We start from the raw sequence: 24,511 nt of genomic DNA on the forward strand, positions 1-24,511 counted from the left end.
GGGGGAGGCGGAGGATTTGAACGCCGGCAGTTCTGCTCCCCGCTCCGGGATTGGCTGTTGCGCCGTGACGTCACGGGACGCGCCCTACCGCCGCACCGCAGCCCGGCCGGCCTCGCCGCGCCGCGCGTGGGCGGGGCTTCGGGGGCGCGCGCGACGGCGGCCGCGGGGCACGCCGGGAGCTGTAGTCCTGCCCCTTCCCTCAGCTCCGGCTGCGGCAGCCCCGCCAAGCGGCCTTAACGTTCTGCCACGTTCGGAAGCCGCGTTCGCGGAAATGTCGCTGGGGGGGAGCTCCCGCAAGCCCGCACATGGGACACGAGCACCTTCTGATATGAAGCCTCGCCTAGATAATGTCCCTGCGGGTCTCCAGTTTGTACTTGGCATGTTACTGTCAGACTGTTCTCCTAAGGAAGGCATTTCACAGAATCACAGAATCTGTTAGCTTGGAAAAGACCTCTGATATCATCGAGTCCAACCTATGACCAAACACCTTGTCAACCATACCATGGCACTGAGTGCCACATCCAGTCTTTCCTTAAACACCTCCAGGGACGGTGACAACACCACCTCCCTGGGCAGCCCATTCCAATGCCAGTCACCCCTTCTGTGACAAAATTCTTCCTAATGGCCAACCTAAACCTCCTCTGGCACAGCATCAGACTATGTCTTCTCATCCTGTCGCTTTCACCCTGGAGTGCAAAGTCATTCCTGCTTAAGGATGCAAAAACCCCTTGGTTTGTGTGACAGCTTTGTGTGCACGTTGTGAATGACATTTTCTTCCTAAGTATAGAAATGAAATTACATCGGATGAGGCCAGGTGAGCTGTGCACAGACCTGCCTGCTACTGCAGTGGGTTTGCACAGCACCTCAGTCCCTTCTCTGCAACCTACAGGCACCGATGTAGGTACCATTTCAGGTGGCAGATATCTGGTGAGATCACTATTGAGGTGGGCCATAGGTAGGATTTATTCTGCCATTTAGTCCCAAAACATTGTAAGGGGCATTTTCCAGTCTCACAAATTTCCCAGCAGTGGTTTTAATAAGCAACAGCAAATGCTTGTATGGACCCAAGAAAAGAATGTCAGTAGTTGATCGTGCTTGGTGACCAACCTCATAAATAGTAAGAGAAGTTTCCTTTGCAACTGAAGAAAATTAAGAACCACGTAGACAGTAGACTATGGTTGTATGTGAGAAGCATAAAGCTGCCAGAATATGTAGAGCTGATGAGGGAGTAAATTAGTGTGATCTGGAGAAGGAGCTGGAACCTGGAAAATATAAGCAAGAAATTTGGCACTGGATATTAGTTCCTCACAATTTTTAGTAATAAACAGGATCTTATCAAATACATCAGATTCCCTTCCCTGTCATTCTCCCAAATATTGGGTGTGCCAGAGGGGCAAGAATAAAGGCACTGACTATAGATGCATATATTGGAATGTAGGTGTACCATGCCGCTGTAGCATAGATCCAGACATTCATTCTTCCTAAAAATAGCTTTACAAATCAAAGTAACTTCTATGACACTGTATCTAGTTTGTAGAAGGGGTTTGCAGTGTTTTGACTCTTGCTACCTGCACATGAGATTGAGACCTCAATGATCGCGCTTGCAAACTGTGAAAATCTTCATGTTAAACACTAAAGAAAGATTTTACTACATGTCGAATCATGACCTTGCAGGACACATCTCAGTCTTGCAGGCAAAGGAAATTGGGATGGAGGAAAGCACAACATGACATTCAATTGAGAAATGCAGTCTTGAAAATGAATGTTCTTAAATTAAAAACTAGTGCCTATTCCAGCATAACTCTTGATAGTGTGTACATTTTGGTTTTGTTCCCCTTTTTCCTCATCCTGTCTTAACCTTTCTTCTCATCCAGTGGTGATGTCTTTTCCTTTCACAGGTGCTGCAGGGTTGAAGGTGTCCCGGGCTCTGTGAGTCATTTCGTGATGGCGCCGTGAGGCTGCCCTCCCACTGTGCTCTGGCATATCTGCTCTCCCTATGTTTACTTTCTGCCTCCAGACCTGCTTCACCTTTCTTCTGCCCAAAACCACCCCATCAAACAGGTTTGTCATTTAATGTGCATATTGCCCAGCATCTGCACCAGATGCCCAGGTTCTAATTGTCACGGTGTCACCACCTTAAATTAGGAAATAACAAATCTTCTGAAGAGTTAATAAAAATAAAGATTGTCTTAGCCATGGATAGTAGCAATCTTTGGATCAAAATCAATCCCTAAAAATGTGCATTGTGATAAAATATTGTGAAGAGCATTAGGTAGCGTTATCCAGTGTCATGAGGTACACTATACAATTCACAGCCTATATTTCATAAATTATCCGTTTGTTGTGTTGACAATGCTGCCAGAAGCCAATCCTACTCAGTATAATCAATCCTATTCTTTCCAATCCTACTCCTTCCTTTTCTGATCAACATGTTTTAAATACCAAGAAAGTTTAGTACACTTCAGATGTTACCTTCTATCTAACTTTTAATCTTGTCAGAGTTACATAGTTGCAAAGCACAAGGTGACATTCTTGTGGGTCACTGTAAATAGAGAAGTGAGACATTCAGGAGTAAACATGTCACTGATTACATTGGAAAAAAGCTGGTAATTTAAACCAGTGTCAGTCTGGAAATTATTAATCTAATGGTAGACAGAATCCTTTCAGGACAGGGAAACTATTCTGCCAGGGAGGCCGTACTGAGAGATGAGCATAAAACTGATTCCAGAGGGTTATTTGAAGTTAGCGATAGTGCAGCTGGGTGGGGATGGGTGACCCCCCCACATAAGGTGGTCTGGGTATCTTCACAACCTATGGAGAGTCAGTTCACTTTCTGGAAATATTGAGGGATTTGGGATGAAAACAAGCCAAAAGTCTGATTCCAAAAAGAGTCTAAACTCACATGTCTATACATAAATATAAAAATATATATGCATCTACATACATATAATATATATGTAGATTGTGTAATACCCAATCATATAAAACGTAATATTAATATGTTTTTTATATATACACATGCTGCATATATGCAGTTACAAATATATATAACATATGTGTGTATATATATAAAATATATGTAGATTGTATAATACCCAATTGTATAAAATATAATATTAATTGAGATATATAATTTTTTTGTTTGTTTGGGTTTGGGGTTTTTTTAGCCTTTTTTTGGTTTTTGGGGTTTGGGGGGGGTTTGGTTTTTTTGGGGTTTTTTTGGTTTGATTTTTTTTGTTGTTGTTTTGTTGTTTTTCTTTTTAACTGCATATTTCTTTCCACCCAAAGATTTATGTTTTCAGACGATCTTATATACAGGGACCCCCCTCAGCAGTGCAGGGTGGAGTAAGTAAGGTCTGGCTGGAGCAGACAATTGCTCTGCCATCAGCGATAGCTCTGGCCCCCGTCCAGTGAACATAAACGGGTGGGCAGAAGGGTCACTGCTTCACGTATGTGATAATCCCGGGGGGGGGTCTCATAATTCAGTTCCTCGCTGCATTCGCATGCATGCAATCCCTCTGCAGAGGCAGATTTGCTTTCTCTTGGGGTCTATTTTTTTATATCAGCAAAGACAACCAGGAAGAAAAAAAGGTTGCATTAAAATTAGAACGGAGAGTCGACTGCTGAAGCGCTTTATTTTTTAGTTGGTTTTTTGGGGTTTTTTTAAGCCTAAGTCACCTTAAAGAATCTCAAAACCAGCCACAAGGGAAAGATCTGTGAGCTTTTGTAATGGAAAGCGGTAGCCTCTAGGGCCCAGAGGATATGCAGGGAGGCATTTTCTCTTGCTGGTGCAGCTGAGAGCGAGCGAGAGAGAGCGAGACCTGGAAATGAAAGTAAAGAGATCAGGAGGCACATGGAGGGAGCTGCAGGGGCAGCCGATCCAGAAGCAGAATGCTGCCTTCTATAATTAAATAGCACTTACTATTATTATTACTTCTAGTAATAATACATTAATAATATCTCTAGTAATACAATACCATTTATCAAGGAAAGTTTATACGTAGTGTGGGGGGGAAAACCCGAGGAGAGGTGAGTTCTTTGTTATTATTTTGGGGGGATTATTATTTTTGTCTTAAATCAATTCTGTACGTGTGTGTGTTTGTGTATGTAGAAAGAGGTGGACTTGAGAAACAAGAAATTCTGGATGTTGCTTCATTAGAAAGTAAAGGTTTCAGATAGTAACTGCATAGATGAAAGGTTGTGTAATTGGAAATTTAAAAAAAAAGTGGTGAAAAATAATACGGGTGAGATCTTGAAGCTAAACCCTCTTCCGCCAAAAATGTGGGGTTTGCAAAAAAAAAAAAAAAAAAAAATATTGTCAAAGATCCTAATCCCACCCCCTGGAAAAAAATGTAGTAGTAGTCTAAAATTGGATAGCTAGGGGAAAAGCCCCTGGGTTTTTATGGAAAACTTAGTATTAATCGCGTTTGTGCCTGTTTGTGTTTTGTAGGTTCGAGATGTGTGTTCTGGTCTGTATTTAGGCTGCAGTTTCCCCTTCTTGTTTGGTACAAACCCCATGAAACGGCAGAGAAGCCCTTTGGAATTGCTTTTTAGAGGCACCTTCCGTAGGTTCTTCTAAAGTTTATCAAATAAGAAGACTGTGTTTTGGTTTTATTTGGGTTTTGTTTGTTTGTTTTGGTTTTAATTCTTTAATGTTTTAGACAGTTTCCGGGTGGCAGGGGATGTTATGTGTTGGGTTTTTTTCTTCTTTTTTTTCTCTTAAAGCTGCCTCCCAGACTCTTGGAGATGCGTGATTTTTATTTAAGCGGATGGGGGGTGGGGAAGGAGGAAGAGTATGTTTTGGTTTGTTTTCCTTTTCCCGGGGAAGCTTGGAAGTCTCCTGCCGCGGGAGACCCCTCCCAGCACGGCCGCGTTGGCGGGAATGCCGGGGTGCCGGCGTCCGGCAAAGCCGCGGGGGTGCGGGGGGCGCCGCCGGCCCCTCTCGGCTCCAGCGGCCGAGGTGGCGCCTCTCTCAGCGGCGGCCTCTACGCAAGGCCGGGGATCGGCGGCCTAGTGCTGGCAGTGGGGAAAGGAGGCGAGCGAGGGCTCCCGCGCCACCCGTGTGGGAACCAGCCCCGGGATTTAGTTTTTCAAATGAGGCAGGGGAATGCGAGCTGGGTGGGTAGGAAACCGAGAGCAAATAGCTTAGGGATAGGCAGCGTCACCCCACAGCCCTCTCCTTACTCCTCGGCTGCGCTGCAGTGGGGGCAGGAGGAAAGGTGGCCTGTGGTACGAGGGTGTTATGTATGAAACACAAGGCTGAAGGAAGTGGAAAATGGGGTCATGGGGGCTGAGGTGGTAAATTGAGGCTTTTAGCCCCCACTGCCATCCTCCTCTCAGGGAAACTTAGAGTCACTGCTTTTATTTTCACTGAGGGGTGAGCTGGTTGTTGCTACCTTGCTCTGCATTCACTAGGTGCAGTGAATATTGCTGGGTGCAGCTGGTGGCATCCCAGTGACCCCAGTGGTCCTGCAGAGCAGGAGTGGCACTAGTGGGGTGCTGGGATGTGAGATGGTGGCCATGGAAGTACCTTAGGGTGGCCAGTGCGTGGAGGGACAGAGGAGTCCGGCCTGGTGGGCACAACATAGTGGTGGGAAAGCTGAGAGCTGTTGGCTGTGAGAAGCAGTCAAACCCAGGGAGTAGGGCATGGCAGAAAGCAGCTGCAGGAGTGAGCAAGAGCCCAAGTTTGTAGTGGACTCTGCAGTTTGTCCTTTGCTTGATGTGTGCCTGGTTATCTATTCTGCTGCACCACTGAGGTGGCCAAACTGCAGCCATGTTTCAGACCAGTGTATCCTGGAGCCTTTTTCCTGGGGAGCTCCAGTCTCAGCTCTACAACCTGCCACTTGCATCTCAGTGTACTTATTTCTGGCTGAAATGTTACAGTCAACGCCTGGAAGTCGGTCAAGTGTCAACTCATTGTCATCTCAGAAATACAGTATGAAAAACTTTGCCCAAATTCAACTCTGGCAGGGTTATGAATAACATCCGTGTTCTTGATAAGATAAATGCAAGTCTTTCAGTTCATTTTGTGTTTCTACCATCTACCCATCTAGAGGATATCCATCCAGTTTGTGATTAAGTCACCTAGTTCACTGGCTGATGCATCTTTCTGAAGACAAGAAAACCATTTTACTTGACTGTAGTATTTATTCCTGTCTAGCAAATGGTTTGTAATTTATTGACGAACTGTGAATAAAGTTCTCTCTAGATGCTGGACCAGAGAGGATAAATGTCTCTGGACTGAAAGGATAAGAGCTTTGTAGTGGAGATATAAATACTCAGGATTTGCTGGTGATTTGAGTGGACACGTCTGGACAGAGAGATTTGGTTGGGAGGGAGAAAAGGGACGCTTAGACACAGTGCTTCATAAAATGTTTTCTACTGTGTTTCTAAAAATATTTGAAAGACCAAGAAAACAAAAGCTAAACAGGCTTTGCACTTAAAATTAATTATGCAGTAGCTGTGGTAGAGTGTGCAGCAGAACTGAAGTGTTGCTCATGTGGGTGGCTCACTCTGTGTTGGATTTGCTGGTGTAACAAGTGCATGGCTTGGTCTGAGTGTTAAATGAAACACTGTGAAGAGGCTGGAACGATGAGGGGAGACAAGTGACTGAGTTTGCTGGTGAGGTGGTGGGGGAGGAGGTGTGAGGAACAAAAAGAGAAGTCTGAATGGCAGCCTTCTGCAGTGGTTGGGGCAGGCAGGACAGGTGAGGGGTCTGCCACACGTGAAGGAGATTGCTGGTGTGGAGTGACATCAAAGGGCAAAGAAAGGTAGTTGTTCCTGAGAGGTGTGCAAGAAGTTGTTGGGGCGGCAGCACATGGTGTACACTTTGAAGGTGGTGCCATGAGGGGATGAGTCTCATGTGCAAAGTCATGACATAAATCTGGAGGTACGACAGACCTTTAGCAGAGAAAGCTGGTCACCCGCTTGCCAGGAGGGAGGAATGTGGGGCAGTACCAGGAAGCAACAGTCTAGAGGGGGGATCAGGCCTGTGGTTTATGTCTGAAGAAGTCAATGGAGGGTTCTGTGTTGAAGAGCATTCACTCTGGAAGATGAGTGTAGAACTGCAGAGCATAAACAGCATGCAGGGCACAGAAGGTTGCTTTTTATAAGGGTTTTGTAGCAAGGATCAAACTGTAGCTGTGTATTGTGGGACTTACAGAGATGCAATGGGCTGGTCAGCCATCCCCATGAAGCAAGGGTGGAGATACTCATGTTGGATGCAGTGGCAATAGTGGTGAGGAGAGAAAAAACAGAAGGGGAGCTTTGGGATGCAAGAAGAGTTGGGTAAGTCTGGAAAGGAGACATTCTGTAGCCATTCCCAGTAATCCTTTGGCTGCACTCCAGGTTTAGGTCAGTAATGTTTGAATGCCCTTCTCTCTGGGCAAGCAACAGTAATCAGTTCTCGCTGTAACACAGACCCACATCCTGCTGTGTAGGATGTTTCAGCAGCAGGATCAGGGTAGCTGTGAGAACAGGTACTGATCTCTTCTTCACTCCTTGCAGAGTGTTTTAAAGGCTGAGCTCAGAAACAGAAGTAGACCATGTGTATGAGAAGCTTTTCAAGGTGGTGATCTGTTTTGTGGATATACACAATTGTAAAGGTGTGCCACGGCATTTTTGGAATGCTCCATTGACTTTGTGATGACCAGCTAGTGTTCAACTGTTCTCCCCACAGTCGACAATAGTCTCCCTTTTCATCAGAGATGTGGGCTGCTGCTTCACTTCCCTGACTTTTGTTTCCTCCAGTATGACTCGTGTCAGGGAGCAGCAGGAGCAGGGCTGCACCTCCAGCAAGGACAAGTGAAGGTGATGGCAGTCACCAGCAGTGCCCTCACTCACAGGGTACAGTCCCACCACACCTGAACAGTGTAGTCAGAACTAGATGCCAGTAGCAGTGGTCCATCCACAGTCCCAAAGAAGATGAGGTGATGAAGGTCCACCCAGCGAGTCCAGCGGTAGGAGTTGGTGCCAGAGACAGGACTGGAGACAAGCTGCCTGCAGTGGAGGTCTGAGGTTTGTCCCAGAGATAGAACTGAGGACAAGTTCACCTACAGCATAGCTCAGACAAGGCAGGACCTGGACCTCGGTTGAAATGGAGCTCCTAGACCGTGGACAGAGGGGCATAGGTGGGGGTCCAAAGTGAGGCTGTTTGGAGTACTTCAAGCCTTTAGTGTATTCAGGGACCAGACAGCTAGAAATTCTTCCTTCCTCCCTGTGCTCTCCTCATGAGCCTTTGGGAGGGTCCACTTGAGTCTTTTGCCTTCTCCCCCACAGTTCCTCTCTTGTCATTTCCTGTGGAGACTCTTTCCTCACTCTTGTCTCTGATGGCCCTCACAGTTCTCCTACAGTGCTCTGGGGTGGCTCTGTCCTCTTTCATGTCTTTCACTGCTGTTTTTGTGGAAATGGTTCCTACTGCTCCTCTTCTGCTTCTCTGTTCTCTCTTACTTCCTCTGTATTTGCAGAATTTCATACAAGGAGAAAAATTGAATTAATTACCTCTCTCTCCTTGTCCACCTCTTAAGCCTGTCTGCCTGTATCATTAGTGATCATATTAACCTCACAATCTCCTTGTTAAATTTCCTTCTTTCTTCCTGATTGCTCATTATCCAGGCTATTTATGAATCAATGTAGGCCTTCTGTTGGTGTTGTACTGAAGTATATCAGCTCTTCTCCATCACTTCTGTTAAATGCCTTTGTAGAGATGCTGATCATCCCTCACTTTGTTGGCTTTCCCTTTCTTGCTGCACTGCCCATCCTGTTCCAAGTTCAGCTGCTTAAAATCTCCTACCTGCTGCTTGAACCAGATTGCTCCCAAATTTAATGTCTGATGACTTACAAACTTCAGTGTCACTTTCAAGCTCTTGCTTCCTTCTGCTGCCACTTTTTTCTGGTCTTTCTCTCACTCCAGTCTTTCCTCCTTCCCCCAGTTCTTCTTGGTAAAGGGCAGGTATCAATTCTACATTTTGCGTGGCACAGAGCACAATCAATAAGGGCTTGCTGAGTTGTCAGGATTGATTTTTATGTACCTTAAAGGCCCCTTCACCCTGTTCAGACTGAGTCTGTCATTGATACTGCAAGATATCTTAGAATGATAGGGATGGTCTTAATGTAAAAGGGAGCTGGATGATAATGCTCTCCAAGTTGTTGTAGTGTAGAGGTGGAGCAGTTACTTTAGTTTCTCTTGTACCTTTTCAGAGGTGGTCCTGGGATGGGAAGGTACTGTGTCTTCATCTCCATCTCATCTCATCTCATCTCATCTCATCTCATCTCATCTCATCTCAGTGTTTCTGTACTTGCTGCCTCTGTCCCCAAGTTCCTATTCCTCAAATGCTGAGCATTATTTGTGGTCACAGCTGGTTGATGTGAAATTTGCTGTCACCAGCAACTCAGTTTTGTCACAAAGTGTCATCCTTTCTCCCCTTTATTATTATTTTCTTGTGTGACAGACCTGTGTACCTTGGAGAAAGGTCACTGAGGAGCCATTCCAAAATTTGCTTCGGAACTGCAGAGGATGAAGTGCAGATAACTCTTGAGCCTTCCTAAGGTGCTGCCCACCCCAGTTTAAAACGCTGCAGGATAGGGTTCTGTTCCCACACCAAAGAAGTGCTCCCCAGTCTGTGCTGCTCTTACCTGCTGATTTTAGGCATGAAGTCCCCATTGCACAGATTCAGTGCTGTCCTTTTATGTGGACCACAGCAAGCAATTCCATCTCCTTCCTTTGCATCTCCCTTTGTGCTGTACCTCCATATACCTTATGTAGATAACTTGTTTCATATGCTGTGCAGTAAACCAGTTTAAATCTGTCCCAGATAAATAGTGCTCAGAATTGCTTATCATGGGAGGGTCTCGGCACAAATTCCTGAAATGACTGCCAGTGCAGGCAAAGATGGTGTTGGGTTTCTTCCCTTTCCTAGAAGGCAGTCATGATAACAGTTGGTTCCCGTTGCTTTATTTACTGGCAGCCTAAGCAGAGAGCTCAAATTGAAGTAATTCCTCTTTGCCCATGTATCCTGTCAGTGGCATGTGAGAAAAAGCAGATACTTGGTAGTGAGCTGCTTGCCGTGCTGTATCTGCAGTGTGGATAAATCATGGGCTTCGCTGTTCAGGGCATCTGGTCTGGAACATTTTGTTAGTAGTAAATTCAGGCACAAACAAAATACTGTGCTGTTTAATTGCCAGCAAGACCTAAAATGACTCACTTTGTGTTGTTTCTTTTTCTTCTTCCTCCGCAGCAACTATAATGGAGAGGCAGAAGAGAAAACAAGAAATAGATAAAGGACTTCAGTTCATTCAGTAAGTGGACAACCTCAGTGTTCCATGTGGATTTGGGGGCAGTTTTCTTTCTATCGAGGATTGCAGGAACTGAGTTTTTCCTATTCACTGCTTTGAGTTTGCTGCGTGGGAAAGAGATACTGTCCTGAGGATTTTCACTGTGATTTTTCAGCGTGTTTCTTGTCCTGTTAGCTCCCTAAACTTGAAATTCTGTCATTTTAATATCCTTTGGTTTTGCCCTCCACTGGAGTTCCAGGGTGATCTTTATAGTCAGCCTAATGCTAATAGTGCTTGGACCTTCTGCATCATCTTTAGCATGAAGATCTCAAAGTGCTCTCTCAACGAGGTTATCCCACCTTTGTTAGGAAGGGAGATAGTGTTTCAGTTCTGTAGGTGGGGAAACAAGGTACATAACTTGTTAGGTACCCCATATGGTACCTATAGGAAAAATAGATGACCTGGGCTCTTTTACAGTTGCCAGCCTGGTAGACGTCTCAGATCACTCTTCTATGAATATCATGTGGCCTTGTAGGACTTGAAGTGGTTGCTTATGTAGTAGTTACAAATCCAAGTACTTCTTTATAAAATAAAGTAGTATTTCTCCCTCCAGCGTTTGAGTTAGCAGAGGTCTCAAACTCAGGTCCAGGTTCCATGGTGAGTAAGGCAGTAGTAAGATTTTAATCAGATTGGTTTGGGGTTTTTTAAATTCTGCTTTGAGTCCTGCAATTATTATGCCTGAAATCTGTGCCTCTACAGTAGGAAACTCCCCCAAATCTTCCGTGTTACATATTTGTATCCTGTAATATGGCCATGATATTTTCATCCCAGTCTAAGACTAAATGGGGCTGGTAACCCAGTTTTGGAGAGGGAATTGTGAGACTTACATTGGTAGCACTTACAAAAATGCACAAGATTCTGGGGAAGAAAATAATTTAGAAATATGAGGTGCAGTTCTTGCATCTGGGGTGTATCTTGCACTCTGAACCAGGAACAGTGCCGTATGTTGGTTTGTTTTGATGCAAAAGAGGGAGTCCAAGTTTGTAAGCAGCATGAATGTTTCTTACAAAGCCATGACATTTCCTGTACTTAGTTTTAAGGAGTGATTAGATGAAATCTTAAAAATATATGTTCTGTAATCAGTAAGATCATGCATGCACTGTAGGTGAGAAAAACTGTGAAAGGTGCTAAGGGTTCCTCTAGAGCCTGTTGATTTGTCCTTGAAGAGAAAAAATAAATATACATGGACCAATCCTGGATGAACTGGGTGGTCCAATTTGAAGAACAGCACCTTTCTCTTAAGTCTCAGTGCTGTTGTGGGGTAGGTGTTATCCACACAAGCACTGCCAGTGTTTGTGGCACAGCCCTGGCCAAGAGAGTTGGAGTTAAATGGTCTCTTGAATCTGCACTGTTTTCCCCCTTCCTTTTGTGGGGTAGGCCTAAAGGCATGTGGCTAAGTTAAGGCAGAGAAAAGTGATTGCATTTATCTCTGTATGTCTCTGGTTTCACAAAGGATTCGAGGAGGTCTTGGAGTGCCACTCTGGTGCCTCTCATTAGAGCCAGCTGCACATAAAATACACTTGTATTCTTCATGGCAGTCTCTCACGGGACTTTATTAAAGATGGGTTTTTTAGGTGACTGTCAGAAGGCACATTACAGAGGATCGTGTATGCACAGAAAGTAGATGAGAACAAGACTCCTCTAGTCTCAAATCCCTCTGAGACTTGACCATCACTTGACACCACTGTGACTGTCACTGAGCATAATGCTCCCTAACTGTGTTCTCTTTGCCTCAGCTGTCTTTGCAGTGATAAAATGTTCAGTAACTTGCTGAGATCACCAACACAGGACCAGAAAAATGATTTCTTCATCAGACAAAAGCCCTTCTTTGAATGGATGCCTGTTTCATGAATATTTTCTCTTCTTTTTTTTCAGGTCCACATTACCCCTAAGCCAAGAAGATTATGAGGTAATGGAGATTTTGTTTGTTGATGCTGGGAGCCCTCTGGTTAGCAAGATTTGTTCTGTTGCACAGCCATTAGTTTACATGCCAAAAGTGAAGAATGTAGGATGGTCTGTCACAATTTGCCTGTGACTTAAAGTTTTAAGTTTCTGATGATGACAACTTTCAGGGAAAGGAGAAGACACTTGATGTTCAACAAGAATGGGGATTTGACGGGATTATTCTCATCTACCAAAAATTCTGATGTTTTGCAGGAGAGTAGGGATGCAGGAGTATCTTAGTGGGCAGGAAGTTTGCTAAAAGATATGGAAAGGAATGGGAAACTAGGAAGTCTCTCCTGTCTGAATATCCACTTGAATCTGTTTGTTCTCTCTGTGCTGCCCAGGCCTTTTTGCAGAAGCTGGTGAGAAACTTGTTTGCAGAGGGCAATGATTTGTTCCGAGAGAAGGATTTCAAGCTTTCCCTGGTGCAGTACGTAGAAGGGCTGAATGTGGCGGATTACGCAGCCTCTGATGAGGTGACCATCCCAAAGGAACTCCTCTGCAAGCTACATGTCAACCGAGCTGCCTGCTACTTTGCCATGGTGAGTGCTTTCCCAAGTCGTCCCCAGGAACCAGGGGAACATCATGATTGCAGTGCTGTGCAGCTGGAAAAGATGTCAAGAGGCGTTTCAGCTGGTTTGGTCTGCTCCCTGTTCAAACTGGGGGAGGCAACAACACACAGAAAAGTCTGTTATCTCCTCACAATTGCACTGTGTCTTGTGAGACCAGAGGAAGGATGTGAGGAGGGGGGGGCACGCCTAAGGTACTGACAATGCAGTTCTGGTCCACATTGGTGAGGAGGTAGTACCATCCAGTGTCTTCCGGTATTGAGCAAGTATTTTTCTGGAATACTGTTTGAGTATTGCTCTGGAGGCTCTTGCCTCCTCCTGTGAGACACTGGAAGACAGTAGGAAGTCTTTGGGTCTTGAAGGAGCTTGCAGCATACACATGGAAAAGGATTCTGAAATACCCAGGCTCTAAAAGGGTGCGAGCTTCCATTTTACTAAGGCGTATAACAGCTTTCCTTTATGGCACAACCCCAGAGCAGGCCCATCCTGTTTGTAATGACACTGAGTCCCCTGAAAATTAGCAAGCAGTCACATAATTAAAGATTTTCAAGTGTAACATGCCCAGGGTAGAGGGGGAGGCAAGATAAGGTTGCTCAAGCAGCCTTAGTTCTGTCATTCACTGACTTTGAAGTGTTTTGAATTTTGCAAGATTTAACAAAATGTTCTGTTAACGTAGGTGTGTTTGCACGCTGGTCTGTGCATGAGGTAACATATGTACTTCCACCTGCTGCCTGTATTTCTGTTTTCTTCTGAGAGATAGAACATTTGCACTCACAGAGAAGGAGGAGTTAGTCTGCTGTGCCTCAGCTGACTCCAGGTGGTCTGTTCCATGCAGGGGTTGTATGAGAAGGCGCTGGAAGACAGCGAGAAGGCTTTAAGTCTCGACAAGGAGAACATCCGAGCGCTATTCCGGAAAGCCCGTTCCTTAAATGAACTTGGAAGACACAAAGAAGCATATGAGTGCAACAGCAGATGCTTGCTGTCCCTCCCACATGTAAGTTTCTGACATACAGCTCATCTTGGTTTTTGTGGCTCACAACCTTCCTCTCCTCAACATGCTTAGTATGAGGGCAGAGGATAGTGGAAGGGGAATCTTGGCTGTTCCCAAGTACATGCTTATGCCCAGAAATTCTGCCTCTCTGACTCAAAGATGTTTGTCTTCACATGTTTCTTCAGGCCAAGTCACCTCTTACAGACAGTGCCAATCAGGGACACCAGTTAGTGACAGCAGGTTCATGGTCTGTTTGTGAAGAGCAAACCCCTGTCCTAACAAAAGGTGAACTAAAGCCATGAGAGTGTTCTAATTGGCTGCTTTTATATCTCTAATGGAAGTGACTAGGAGCATGGGATAAATGGGAACTGGAGCTCTGGAAGGAAAATATGTACGGTTTTCCTGTTTTGGATAAAAATATCTCACATTTCACTTACTGATTGCTAAGGCAAAATGATCAAGCTTTTTATTTCTTGAGGAACATGCAAAGGTGTCCTTGACATCACGTCGTAGTTATTTTTGTGCTCAGGGTTGTGTAAATTTTTGCATGCAGAGGGGACTATCTGCATATACTAGGAGCTAAATATTTTCCTGACAGTGCTTTTGAGCATCCTCTTAGGCCAAGTACTGATCAGGAAACCAGACCGTGATTACATGGATTCAAGTGAGCACTGTGCTGATTTTGGTTCTGATCCATCACAGTAATGTTATTATAAGGAAAATGCATCTACCTCAGCAGGAGAAGTTAACTTCCCTTTTTTATTAGTGTTATGGAAGCAATCTTTGGAAGCCTTGTTAGCAGTTAGTTATTCCTTTTGTATAGCTTGTAAGTTCTAGTTTCTTTGACTTGGCAGAACAGGGTGACCAAAAGGTATTAAAGTTACCATGTTTGGGGAGTCCCAAGGAACTGTTTTATAAACAAACCCTTTGATTAACAAAAGCATCTAATATAGGTGTTCTTGTAAAGCCATATCTGGCTATATTTTACACTGCGGTTCAGCCACTTAGTTTATATTTTAACCATATAGTTATGTTTACATAGCTCTCATTATTATCGTTACAATTATCATGGTCTAAAGACACTTTATCCAACTTCTCTGTGTCAGGGAAGTTCAGCCTAAAAAACTCCATATTGAATGATTTGCATTTCCTATTGTATACTATTCAGCCTTGTAAATTCATGTACCCCATTGTCTTAATACCTACTTAACAAAAATCATAAGCCTTCTCTGCATCAATCGCAAGTCAAGCCATCCATCATTTCACTCTTGTTTCCATTACCCTCGGGAGCACATGGGTACTTCCTTCTTGCATTGCTGTAATTGCTGAGAACTTTGTTGTGGTCAAAACAGAGCCTGTCTTTAAACTTCTGGTGATAAAGGATATGCCACTCATTTGGCTCACTGTCTGTCAGAGTTAACTTATTTCTGGGTGCAGGTACTCAGTACTGCTAGTTTGCAGAAGTGCTCAGTGTGGTGAAGTTAATACTCCTCCATGGTACGCTTTTTTTTGTATGGCATGGGGTGTTTTAGAAGAGGAAATGGACAAGCTAGATTTTGTTTTTATGATGGTGACAAGACTAGTGCTGAGGGTGTGGGGGAGTGAGTGCAATCAAAAAATGGCACTCCAAATTGAAGGGAAAAGTTGCTGATACAACAGACTGGAAGAACCAGAGGCTTCTCAGTTCTTGAAAGGGAAAGGACTCAACCTGCAGGGAAGAAGGAGATTGGAAAGACCAGCATGGCAAGTAGAGAAGAGGGCAGACTTCAAGGGTGGAGATGAGGGAGATGATGTTGAAACATTAAGGAGGGCTATCTCAGTATGTTGGGCAGATACTTTTTTTCTTCTTTGTAAAAGCTGTTAAAGTACTCCAATATTTTTGCAAACAGGGAGAGAGAGGAAAACAGAAGGAAGCAGTTGCTGGTGATATATAACTGTAGAAGACTGTGGCAGGTTGTTAGTCTGGGCAGAAGGCCCATGGTGGTATGTGAGTGGGCATGGACACTGGGCAGGGAGGACCGTAAAATGCCACACAATGGGGAAAGCTGAAGGAACTGCTTGACTAAGCTGAGGCAGTTTAACTGGAGCTGGATACAGTCAAAATGCCTTCTAGCTAGTAAGTTGAAAACTGAAACTTGGTTTCAGCTTTAAAAACAAACAAGCAAAACAGACTAGTGAGTCCTGTCTGCGTATCAAAACTGATTATTAGCTCTGCAGCTGGCAGAGAGGGAGGACATGCAGGCTCCTTCCCAGGCATGGAGACCTTGCGGAAGCTGTATCAGCAGCCAGCCTTGGCAGCTCCTTCAGCCAACTTGCCAGCAGGACTCCTGAACCCTGTTTTCAGAGTGGGTGCTTTGTTGGAAGATATTTGATTCTGATTTTCTGCAGCATTGAATCAGCATAGGGCAAAACTCCTGGTGCAACTGCAGCATCTTGGCAGGACCGAATGACAAGAATGCTGAAATCTGTCTGGACTCTCCTGGGGCTGCTCTGGAAATGATCTACCTGCTGCTTTCTAAAGTTGAGGCTTCTTGGTGCAGCCCAATGCTGCATAACTGCATTCCTCTTCATTTCATTCTGTGTGCCACAAAGGCAAAACTGAAAGTGTCCTGTCAATGGTTTCATCCCCAGGATGAAAGCGTCACACAACTGGGACAGGAGCTTGCCCAGAAGCTGGGACTGAGGGTTCGAAAAGCATACAAAAGACCTCAGGTATGACTTCTTTTGTCTTAGAGGCTATCCTTTGCTTTCACAGATTTACTTTTGCAGAAGTAGTAGGTGCTGCTCTGCAGTTACAGACGTGTACACAACCCTGCAAACTCTTTAGCAGGCTGCTGGCAACCCTCCTTGTTCTGACCCTCTGAGTCACTTTGCCTTGACCCATTTCTAACCCCATTGCTGCTCTGTATCTACAGCCAGAATGTTTTCTGAATCCCCAGCTGAGCCAGGCTGGTGCTGTAGGAGAAACTTCCGATGCAGTAGATGCCTGGTTTTTATGCAGGAGAGGGACATGTGGCCTGATCCCAAAGCAGGTTTTGCATTACAGTCCTCTCCCTGTTACAGGATGAGAAGGATGGGATCATCTGCTGCATTGGATGACTGGTTTTGTAGTGCAGTGAATCTGAAGAGTTCCTGCACCATTTCTACGCGTACGCTTCTTTGTGGTGGGGGAAAGGATTCTGCTTTGGGAGGAAGACGGGTACACACACCTGGTCAGAAGCTAATTGACACCAGTGGCTGTATCCGTAACTTGGCTCTGCAAAGGAGTGCTGTAGGTGTTTAAATGTGCACTCTGGGATGGAGCTAGAGGGCGTCAGGCCACTGCTAGCCATAAAGCTGTTCTCCCATAAAGCTGCCTTGGTCACAGGTTTTGTTCTTGGGAGCAGAGAACATGAGCTACTAGTGGAGACTGACATTTGCATTTGCATCCTCGGCCCCAGGTGCACAGTGTGTTAAACAAACAGCGTGTTTCATCTCCAGAGAGGCACTTTGTAGCATAGGTGGAGTGATTGGTGGGCATCTGGTTTGAAGAGAGCTTTTGGGGTAAATCTGGCTGTAACATGTTAATCCTCTCCCCAACAAACCTCACGTGTCATTTGCCTACCCAAGAAAAACCCCTTGATCTTGTAGCAGCTCTCAACACTCCCAAATGATTCTGTCTCAAAGAAAGGGAACTTTATGGGGAAATACTTTTTGTAGCTGTTCACTGTATTGGCCTTGCCACCTTTTTTGCTGCTGTCATGTTAGTCAGCTGAGATGGGCTTAAACCACCTGTATATTAGAAATATAAAAATTAAACTCTCCAAAATGCTTTTTATTGTTTGAAATTTTGTGATTAGTATTTTGTTAATACTTTGCAATCTCTTGTGTTGAGTTCCAGCTTTCACTCCAATACTGTAATGCCTTCCCAAAGTAGTAATTTCATAATGAAAAGCAAACCTTTCTGTTTTTCAAGAAGTTTTTTGCCTCCTGATTGTGGGTCAGATGTTCTGAGGTGTACAGAACAATCATATGTCCCTTTTCAGTGTTGACAAACGTGTACCCGTGTGTCACAATGGGGTAACCTTTTGGGGTGGCTTTTATTTTTGGGCAGTGCTTGGAAGGAAACCATACTGTAACCCAGCTTTACCTAGCTTATGAGCATTCCTAGGCTGTATTCTGCTCTAAGACTGCTCTCTTCCTTGCAGCAGGAATTGGAAACATTCTCACTACTCAGTAATGGCACGTCAGTCAATTCGTCAAACCAGGTAGAGTGTGCATCCTGTGGTTGTTACTGTTTATGGATTGTGCTAGTAGAATGTTTTAAGGTTTTATTTACATGCAAATTTATTGTCTTTTAGGTTTGAACTGTTTTAATTAGTGTTTTCTGCTTTTAAGGAATATTGCCAAGAAATTAATTTCTTTGAAAATATTTCTACTGATGTAATTTTTTATGTCAGTAATTAGATCACCAAAGATGCTTATTTTTCTTAGTTATTGTGAATGCTTGCTTTCTCTTGCATTTAAAATAAATTTTTGTTTTCAAGTTTTGCATATCTAACAACAATGCTAAGTAAAAGTCAGAAAGTGCAAGTTCTGAAGAAATACACAAAATTAAATCCCGTGATGTACTGAGCAAGGTACATACACAGCTTTTGTATTGTTTGTGTTGTCCTGGGAGATCCAGCTGGGCAGGGCAGCACAAATACTAAGGTAAAATATAAGAAATTACTGGTTTCCTTGTTCTGCCACTAGGCAAAAAAACCTCCCAACAAACAAGCACTTGCTGTTTTTACAGGCTGTTTGGTACTTCACAATGCTTCTTAAAGCAAACGAACAATAAAACTGTAAACATTGTAATTTTGTACAGCAAGATGGGATACTAAAGAACTAGTTTACCTCTCACTGTTCAGTGATTTGGTTTAATGTCTTTCTAGTAAGGCCAGTGAGCTTTCTTTAATAGTTATGCCTAGTTTTTAATTTGAAAATCTTTTCCTTTTGTAAGAATTGAAAATAGTGCAAAACCCATTGTAGTAGATGCAATATCGCAAGATAAATGCTTTACTTGTGCCTTTTTAAGCTTAAGCCAAAAGCACGCATACTTACCTCTGTTTATGTTCCTGTAAAATATGGACTCAATTTATTCCTTGCCTTGAGCTCCAAGTCAGCAGTTGTCTTGGCAGAAACATTTTCCTGTTTCAAATTTGCTGTAGAAGTTTGTGGTTGTTAGATTGCAAAATATGTGAACTAAGAAAAGGAACGTTGTGTAAGATCAGGCTAATCAGATCTCCCATGCAGTGGGCTGACCAATGGGTGTGTCCTGGGGCTTGGGGCACAGTGTTGTCATCCACACGTAAAATACCCTATTCTATGTATGGAGTTGCTCACGTGGTTGGATATTGTGCAGACATGGTTTTCCTTTGCAGCAAAAGGGTTTGTCGGCTGTTGAAGGTAAACATGAATAGGTTCCTTGGATTAATGGCCTCCTAAAGTTCATTGGTTTTACTGTTCTAGCACAGGAAGAGGCCATAAAGGAAAATAAAGGGTCATATACATTTATGTCTACTTAAAGATTAATTTCTCACAATATTTTTCCTCTTCCTTTTCCTGCATCCTCTTTGCAGACTACTTCCAATGGATTGGGCTCAATAGATGACATTGAAACAGGTAAAGATACCTCTCTGCTCAGACTTTTGTGGCTTCAGTATGGTATATGACCAGACTGGCAGGCTTGAGAGGTTCATCACCTGCATTTGTGTCTCTTCTGCACACTCCCAGCTTTGGTGACTAGGAGAAGGAAAAAGTGGTGCAAAGCAGGAGTGTTTTTCTTGCAAAAACAGCTTTTTGTCCAGGCCCAGTGAAAGACACGTTTGGGAATTAAAAGGGTTTGTTGAGGTACACAGCTCTCTCCAGGTGTGCTTTCTTTAAGCTGTGCTTGGCAAAGCTTCTGAAACTCTGCTCCAAGCCAAAACAGTCCAGATAAAGTGAAGTTAAGGTTGTTTGTGCTCTAAGTGCATATGGTCTTCCAAGACGTTGAGGTGGAGAAATTGAAAACAAAAGGAGTTGTGAGGGACCCAGGGAGAGCTGAGTTCAAGGTTAGGCATCCAGGAGGAGAAACATTCTCATGCTGGGAAACAAGTGACCTTAACTCTGCCCCTGCAGAAAGGCTTGCTACCTTGTGTGCTGGAGTTCTGAAGTTCTGCCTCTGAGCACATCAGCCTTTATTCCTTTGTAAGGTAGCTCTGTGTGTCAAGCTAAGTGTGAGTACTTACCACCACAAGTAGCAATTGCTCTTTTTATAGAAAGAAACTAATTTCATTGTTAGGGTGCTTTGGAAAACATGTTCGTTCTCTGTTGAATGCCAATTCAGTATCTGATTGCTACATGAGATCATGAGTTCTGTGAATTAAGGAGAGTTTTTCACATTATCTTGCTGTGCTAAAATTAACTGGACTCCTACTACAGAGTAGTGAATGACTGCATCCAGTAAGATCTTTATCTAATCTGGATTTGGTGTAAGAGCAGCATGCCACCTTTGCTGCAGATTAGGCAGACAGAGCCTTTCCTGCTAGGAAGTCTTTGCAAAAGCACTGGAATTATGTGTTATCCCATTGCCTTGAGAGTGTTGTGCCTCCAAGACAGCTGTGGGTGCTGGGTACCCTGAGAGTTTCAGATACAAACTTTTTTTAGCAAGGATTTTTTTTGTTGTTGTCTTGTTTTAAGATGCAAACTCTTGAAGCCCTTTCCTTGCATGTTTTGCTTGAAGTCACCTAGTTAATCAACTCAGCCTAGTCCTGCAGAGAGATCATGGCTCAGATCTGGCTCAGTATGGCCATCGGCCAGCTAATGCACTAGGGAACCACTGCTGTTTTGGAGAGTGGAGCTAGCAACAATGCTTTTAAAAGCTCTGTACTTGCCCCTTGGGGACAGGCAGCTGTATGGCCAGAGAAGCTACCAGCTGGAGGGGCTTGGTATGGGAGACTTGGTTCATGGGAGTGTATGGATAAGACCCTCACTGAGCTTAGAATAATACATGGGGCTGAGAGGGGCAGAAATCAGCAGGTGTGGGTGTGTCTGTGAGCTATTCAACAAAGAAAGCTCTTTTATTCTTTTAAGATGGAGCAAACGTTAGGGGAATGCAGAGGATGCATGAGCATTCTTTAAGGAGAGTATGTGAGATGTGGGTATCACACCTGGTCAGTGAGGTCAGCGGATGGGGTGTCCTGAGGAAAGCAGGAATGGGAAAGGAGAAATTGGAAAAAAGATTGGACAGAGTAGAGTGGGAGGAAGTAGCTGAAGGAATGACAAGATTTGGGTGGTCAGGGAGAGGGGAGTGGACATCTTCCCTCTTCTACTTGCAAGCAGTGGAACCTGTTGATCCCTGCTCTTCTCCTTGCCCTTCACATGCACTGAGCTGTGGGGGGTCCTATGTTATTGTCTGCCTTTTGGTCATGCATTCAGCTTTTATGGATTTGGGGCCTCTTAGGGTGTGTGAGGGCCTCTTTTCTTTGCTTCCCAGTCTGAGTGGAAAATGCAGGGCCTCATTCATTCTTCAGAGAAGGTCTGAACTGCTGGATCCTTTGGGGCCCTGTCATTGTGCACCCTTTTGCTCCCTGCCTGCACGTGTCCCCATCCCTTCCGGCATGTTCTGAACTTCTTGTTGGCCTCTGTAGGGATCTTGACAGTACTCCAGATTTAAACATCTGAAAAATGGGAAGGCACAAGCCATCCCTTTGTACTGCAGGGAATTGGGCCAAGCTTCCAGCCATGAGGGAAGCTGGATGGCTGGCTCCCTGGAGGCTGGGGGTTCTGCACCAAAGGGAGATGAGACGAGAGAAGTCATTGGAAAGGGGGCATGGGGTTGGAGCCGAGCCTGCTTTGTGGGGCAGCTGCAAAACTAAGGACATGCATGGCCTTCCTATGAGTTGCCTCCTGTGGGAAATGTATGCAGCTGCAGCACTGAAATCCTGTGTTGGATCCCATAAGGTACAACATGTGCTTTTCTTCAATGGCATGCTTGAGGATGTGGAGAGGGACCTGTGTCTGTTCCTTGCCACTTCCCCTGCTTTCCCTGTCTTTTGTCATGGCTCAGCCTCCAGTGCCTTGCACAGTGAACTTTGCTGTGGTCCATCCATGTGGACCGCTCACAACAAATACTGGAGGAAAGGTTGCAGGGGTTGGTGCCGTGCTCCTGGTGGGGTTAGAGATAGGGGGACATGCCTGTGTGTGTCATCTCTGCTGTTGTTTTGTTCAGGACTTGGGGGTTTGCTGGAATTGCTAATTTGCTGAGCTCTCTAAGAAGGCACCAGCACATTCCTGGGCCAGTGAACAAGGAGACAGTAACTGGGCTCACTCACCCGGTCCCTGATGCAAAGGGATGGCCGAGTTCTTGTGGGGGCTGCATGAACAGACCCGGTACAGAGAGAATGCAGCATTTCTTGCTGGATCAAGTTTTGTGTCTATGAAGCTTGTCTAGTTTCTTTCCCAGTCTTATCAGTCTTTCTAATAAAAGCTGTTGTCTCTCCTTCCAAACTTTGCCTTGCTTTTATAGCCTTAGTCTGTTGCAGCTCCAGCGCAGCCAATGGGAGGAGTGGTTGGAGAAGGTAGCATCTTTGTCTTATTTCTTTTCTTTTATTCCAGGACATCTGCACTGGGGCAGAATTAAGGTAGTTTGGGTGTTTGGCTTGAGAATTGCAAATGTAACGCTGCATTTTCCAAATTTCTAACATTTGAAATTTTTTTTAACCTTTACTTTTCTTGAGAATAAAATGCTCTTCTGTGAAGAATATGTGCTTGCAGCCTTAACTTCACTTAACAGAGGTTTATATTGCATGATGGGAACATCTTACTACTTCAGTTATTTACTGGAGACGGGAAGAAACCTTAGAGAAAACCACCACCTCTTTACTGCCTCAACCCCGCCTCACATGAGTTTCCAAGGGCATATTTGCTGATTTGCAGATGTTGAGGGGGAAAATGGGTAGCAACCTCCCACTTGTGGACATCAGAAAAGACTTCAAGAGCAGGGAATTTACTTGGGTAAGGACAGCTGAGTGAGTCTGATGGGGATTTTTGGGACACATTGTTAGCACAACCTGATCTGAACACTCAGTCTCTGACTCTCCTCCCAATAGGGCCTTGTGTTTTTTCTCTTCTTCCATTTAGGATGCCTGGGTTTTTAGAGAGGGTGTGCAAGTAAGCAAGCTTTCAGCTGGGCTATCAAAGCTCCAAGGGGTAGAGAGGGCAGTGATCTCTGCCAAATGCATTAGTAATGAATATTAAGGAAAACACCAGGGGGTGGGTTATAGAGAAATTGGATCATGTGCCCCTGGCCTTTAGTCCTGGCCAGTTTGGAATTTGGTAACTTCTTGGCCACAGGTTTCGTGTTGTTCCTGGCTGCTGTATGTGCTTGCCAAATCCTGACAGTCAGACTGGGCACTGGCCCTTAGAATGTATTTCAGCCATTGGTGAGCCACTGGAGAGTGGGAACAAAAATGAAAGAGCAAGTGCTCTTCAGACTAGAGCCTCTCCTTGCAGAAAATTGGCGTACTTGTTTTCCGTGATTTATACAGCATTGGTTTTGCCATGTTGTGCTCTATTTGCCTCCTGCAAGAGACTCTCCTGGTGACTGGCTCTGTTCTTCTCTCATCACAGACTGCTCTATGGACCTGCAGTGCCTCCCAGCTCCTGTGGCCACCTCCATCCCTGTGAACGAGGGGCTGGCCCCTTTGCCCTCTGACTCAGATGCAAAGGGCTTGCCCACCTCGCTTCCTGCTGCCAGCTTGCTCCCATCTCCAGACTGTGTACCCTTGCCAGTGCCTGAGAACGTGGAGGACTTCACAGATGGGGACATCATTGGGGAAGAACTAGACTCCCTCCTGGATTCCCTTGCTGAAGGGTCACCATACCCTCTAGTAAGAGTGGGCACTGCATGGGTCTCCTGCTTCTTTGTTCCAAATAGGTCCTTGGAGGTCCTTGGAGCATGAGGACCTTGGAGCATGCTGCCTCTCTTTCTCTTTCTGTAATTCTTTTCTCCTATCTCTTTCTCTGGCAAAACTCATTCATTCTTTCCTTTATTTCTGCTACTGTGAGTGTGTAGAGTCCTCCTCCAAGCCTGCTCTGCTGTGTGCAACTTCAGGGAGCTGTCTCTCAAAAGATACCCAAAGTACCCCTCCCCTGACATCTCCCTCAACCTGGCCTCTCATGTCCGTGAAGTTGAAGCAAGTCTGAGAGTAGAAATGAGTGTGGTGAAGCAGGAATGATGGATGTATTTTATACAGTGGGCATGCTCTAATCTTGTATTTTGTGCAGATTGCACTCAGCTCTTTGAACAGGTCTGGGAGCTACATAGACAGTCTGTATTCATACTTATGTTGGATTTTAGTTGCCTGTGTTGCTTATGTGAGCCACGTTGGGTCTGGAGGCAATATACTGATTTTTGTGTTGGAAAAGCCCTGATGAGAGGTGCCATGAGTCATGATCATTATCCTGACCTCGGCACTCTGTGAACTCAGCTGCATTGTTTCTCAACCTGAGCTGGTTTAAGTGCCCAGCACAGGGCACTGCCTTGCAGACTGATGAACTCAGGTATCCCAACACCACCTCAGGGATCCTGGTCCAGACTGTTTGCAGTACAGAAAAATTGGAAGGTCTGTGGCAAGTCTGCAGGTGGATTGAGCTGCCAGGTGTCCTTTTG

General features: G+C 44.8%; 1 protein-coding gene across 6 annotated transcripts in view; it reads left to right on the forward strand.

Moving 5' to 3' along the window:
* Positions 1 to 3,741: 3,741 nt before the first annotated feature.
* ZC3H7B (zinc finger CCCH-type containing 7B) overlaps positions 3,742 to 24,511 on the forward strand; it is a 47,472-nt gene continuing 26,702 nt past the window's right edge. The window contains exons 1-10 of one of the 6 annotated variants that reach the window (XM_032105792.1): positions 3,742 to 4,029; positions 4,451 to 4,565; positions 10,236 to 10,296; positions 12,208 to 12,241; positions 12,621 to 12,818; positions 13,681 to 13,839; positions 16,468 to 16,548; positions 18,024 to 18,083; positions 19,440 to 19,482; positions 23,470 to 23,729. In XM_032105792.1, coding sequence (XP_031961683.1) covers positions 4,517 to 4,565; positions 10,236 to 10,296; positions 12,208 to 12,241; positions 12,621 to 12,818; positions 13,681 to 13,839; positions 16,468 to 16,548; positions 18,024 to 18,083; positions 19,440 to 19,482; positions 23,470 to 23,729 — 945 coding nt within the window. In that variant the 5' untranslated portion in view covers positions 3,742 to 4,029; positions 4,451 to 4,516. The remainder of the gene's footprint in view (positions 4,030 to 4,450; positions 4,566 to 10,235; positions 10,297 to 12,207; positions 12,242 to 12,620; positions 12,819 to 13,680; positions 13,840 to 16,467; positions 16,549 to 18,023; positions 18,084 to 19,439; positions 19,483 to 23,469; positions 23,730 to 24,511) is intronic. The other 5 variants (XM_032105790.1, XM_032105796.1, XM_032105791.1 and 2 more) reach the window with 5 other exon arrangements.

The sequence above is a fragment of the Corvus moneduloides genome, chromosome 4 (assembly GCF_009650955.1).
Source record: "Corvus moneduloides isolate bCorMon1 chromosome 4, bCorMon1.pri, whole genome shotgun sequence".
Classification (NCBI taxonomy): domain Eukaryota; kingdom Metazoa; phylum Chordata; class Aves; order Passeriformes; family Corvidae; genus Corvus; species Corvus moneduloides.